At 58.2% G+C, this 3,878-nt stretch overlaps 1 protein-coding gene across 1 annotated transcript; it reads right to left on the reverse strand.

Annotated features, from left to right (window-relative positions):
• Positions 1–2,714: 2,714 nt before the first annotated feature.
• On the reverse strand, positions 2,715–3,878 carry CHST8 (carbohydrate (N-acetylgalactosamine 4-0) sulfotransferase 8; the record flags this gene model as incomplete). The annotated part of the gene is made up of 1 exon (XM_015562920.1): positions 2,715–3,878. A coding segment is annotated over one exon (729 nt), but the record flags the coding sequence as incomplete, so codon positions are not given.

A 3,878-nucleotide genomic window follows, 5' to 3' on the forward strand; every position in this document is an offset into this window, starting at 1 on the left:
AGGATGATGAGAACAGTGTGATTGGGGTGGCCAAGGCTCTGAAGCAGGCAGTGCAGGGCACTGTGGGAGCCAGGACTGTGCCACCTGTTATCACCCAGGTTGTGTGATATCTTTGATGGATGTGTTGTGTGTGTATATCTGCCCAACTCAGGTCTGAGAGATAACACAAGTGAAGATGTCTTTTCCTACCCCCCAACACACACACACACACACACACACTGTGTGTGTATATCTGCCCACCTCAGGTCTGGTTGTCTCTGAGAGATGATACAAGTGAAGATGTCTTTTCCTACCCCCCTCCCCCCCCCAACACACACACACACACTCGCACACACACACCTGCCTCTCGGGACCCTGGCTGCTCTCATCATAGAGGCTGTGCCTTGCCCCCCCAACTGACATATTATACAGGCTCACACACATACACACTCCCTCGCCCCAGACAGATACCCATAGACAGACACTTACCACACCTAACCCTAACCCCCCTACACACATATATACACATAGAGACTTGCATGCTCAATCCCACACCCAGACACTTACACAGACACACACACAGACACACATACCCTCACAGACACACCCACACAAACATACAGATGCACAAACAGAGACACATACATGGAGACACAGACACACTCACAGACACAGACATATATATATAGACTCATATACTCACCCATCCACTCTCTCAGCCCAGACACCCACAACACACACACACAAACACACACACACACCACACACACACACACACTTTCCTGTATTGGCAGTTAGCTCCACTGTCCCCAAGCCCTAGGGCTATACGAGGCTTGAGGCTGGGGTTAGGGGCTGGAGTTGGGTCCAAAACCACCTCAGTGGACCTGCATTGGCAGTTAGCTCCACTGCCCCCAACCCCTAGGGCTGTACGAGGCTTGAGGCTGGGGCTAGCGGCTGGAGTTGGGTCCAAAACCACCTCAGTGGATTCAGGGTGAGGTCTCAGGACTGGGCCTGGCGGTCATGCTGGGAGCCAGGACTGTGTCACCTGTTATCACCCAGGTTGTGTGATATCTTTGATGGATGTGCTGTGTGTGTATATCTGCCCACCTCAGGTCTGGTTGTCTCTGAGAGATGATACAAGTGAAGATGTCTTTTCCTACCCCCCTCCCCCCCCCAACACACACACACACACTCGCACATGCACACACTGTGGAGGATGGTCTCAGGGCAATCCTGGTTGTCTCTAAGCTGAGCTGATGGCCAGTGACACTGCCTCAGGCTTAGCCAATGCGTCCATGACCAGAGACACTGTTTCTGCATCGTGAATTCTGTCTGGCTTTGTGGGCACACAGCCTGGGGACAGCTGCTTCTGGGCCATTGTTAGCCTCCCGCCTCCTCTTACACTGCTCTGGCCCTGGCCAAGGTGCTGGGGGTCAGCCTCTTTGGCTCTCAGCATCTACCTTCCTGCCTCCCACACCCTCAGGCCCTGGCCACAGCTTCCTCCCTGGCGCTCTGGGTTCCTTCTGTCAGATGGCCCAGGCCACTCCAGCTGCAACCTGAGGGGAAGCCTCAGCCTGCTCAGGGTTCTTGGACACATGTGGCCTGAACAGGCCGGTGGCAGCCTCATCTCCTTGTTCTGCCTTTGTAAGTTTCCAGAGCCCATGTCGGAGGCAGAGAGGGAGATGGGGCAGCTCACTCCAGTGTGAGCCTTGCAGTGCAGGGTGGGATCCAGCAGCGTGTCCCACCGTGGGGACCTCAGGGTCTCCTTCTTAGGGTCCAGCAGCACCTCCCCTCGCCAGTGGGAACAGATTGAGAGCAATCTCCTAGGAGAGATCCACAGAGACCACAGGGGGCCAAGAAGGGCGAGCAGCATACTCCTGAGAGACAGAGAAATGAGACCCAAAGGTAGGTAGACAGACAGACCCACAGATGCCTAGAAACAGTCAGGCAGCACTTCCCAGTGCAAACAAGACCCAAAGCAGCCACAGTCACACCCACACTCAAAGCTCCAACAAACACTCTCTCCAACACCTTCCAGGAATCTCCCTGGCTTTTGACAAGTTCAGAGCCATTCCTGTGTGATAATGTATGCTTTTGGATATGTTTTCTCTATAGTCTCTCCTCCCCCTTCCCAGACCTGGTTCACCAGGGGGAGACAGTCCTGACAACTTTGAGGTGGTCTTGTCAGGTGAATGGAGCCAGGGATCAAGGCCGGGGTCAAGGTCTGAAGATGGCAGCTTTGGTCCAAAGCTCTTAGCCCAGAGGTTTGGACAGCCAGGGATGGCATTACTCCCTGCCCGGCCATGCCACACCCACTGGAACCCACGGGCACTGCAACAAGCCCAGTGGCAGCCCCACATGGCAGCTTGCCCAAAGAGCTTGTCACTGCCCTGGCAGTCCTCACAGCACCCCCACAAAGAGCACCGACAAGAAGAGACCCAGTGGGCCTCCGTGGGGACAGGTTTATCGTTTTGCAGACCAGGGTGTTGGTACCGAGACAGGAGGACCCAGATAACCAAGTGCTGGCCTCAGAGGCCTGAGTGTGAGGAGCTGGCCCGGCACGGAAGCTACTGCGAGCTGCTTCTGTCACACACACTGGCCACTCCTGGCCTGGACTTCCGTGCAACCGGGCCTGTGGGCGCCTGGCTCTGGCTGCTCTGGGGAGGGAGAAAGAGCCCCCGATAGCCCCGGGAAAGGGCTGGTGCTCCCACGCCAACACAGAGTGTAGACGCTGCTGTTCTGGAAACCATGTGCTTTATTTGGAACCTCCTCCTGGGTCATAGAAAAGCTGCAAACCATGTGGTTTGGTACAAGGCAATGGCGAAGGGACTGCAGGAGATCCCTTACCACCCGGCCCTCATCCTCGGGCCTCGGGCTTCCCTGGTCATCCTGACTCCTGGCTGAGCTGGGTGTGAGCAGCTGGGACTCCTGGGTGTCCAGCTCACACCCCTCCATACCTTCCTCAGCCAAGAAGGAAGTGGCTATGAGGCTTGGGCCAGGGTCCCCACCCAAGGCCTGGGCCTCTGTCCCCACCAGGGCCTGCAGCAGCCACAGCTCCTCACGTCCTCGGAGCCCAGTTGTTCTGGGTACATCTCGGCTCCTGGCTAAGGAAACCTGCCCCTCGGACAGGTGAGTGGTGGGCAGGGTGCCCACGGGCAGCCGCCAGGCTCTCAGTACAGGTCAGCGAAGGGTTTGGAGTAGTTGAACATCAGGTAGTCCATGTAGTAGAAGTCGTAGGCGCGCTGCCGCTGCGGGGCGGAGAGCTGCGCGAAGTACTGGTGGGTGATGCCCGCGGTAGTCCGTGCCTCCTGCGAGTGCCGGTCCTTGAACTGGGGGAAGGTCAGGTTGCGCGGGGCGTGGATGAGGCTCAGGAAGAAGTTGGCATCGTCCTCCATGCTCTCAAACTTGCCCACAAAGTCATAGTCGATGAGGCAGGGGCTGCAGAGCCGGCTGACGTGGTCCCAGTGGATGTCCATGCCCACCGGCCGGTGCACGTCCAGCAGGTACTGGACGAACTCGGGGAAGCGCACGCCAGAGCCCGTCCGCAGGGCTTCCCCAGAGGCGTTGGCCCGGTACCGGGCCAGGATGGCCTTGCCGAAGACGGGGTGATAGTAGCTGTTGGGGTGCTCGAACTTGTCGCGGAAGGCGGAGACCAGCCTCTCGAAGGGCTCGCGGACGAAGAGCATCTTGGTGTAGGTGCTGAGGCGGTGCAGGATGCCCTGGCGGTCGAAGGCGTCCAGCCGCTTGAGGGCGCCGCCGTAGTGCACCGTGTTGTGCTGGAGGTCGGCGGTGGACGCGGCCAGCCCGGCCAGCACCATGAGCACGCGCTTCCAGTTGGAGCAGCCCGCTTTGGGGACCTCGCAGTACAGCACGCGGTGGCGGTCCTCCACGAAGATGCG

The sequence above is a fragment of the Myotis davidii genome, unplaced genomic scaffold (assembly GCF_000327345.1).
Source record: "Myotis davidii unplaced genomic scaffold, ASM32734v1 scaffold77, whole genome shotgun sequence".
NCBI classification, from domain to species: Eukaryota; Metazoa; Chordata; class Mammalia; order Chiroptera; family Vespertilionidae; genus Myotis; species Myotis davidii.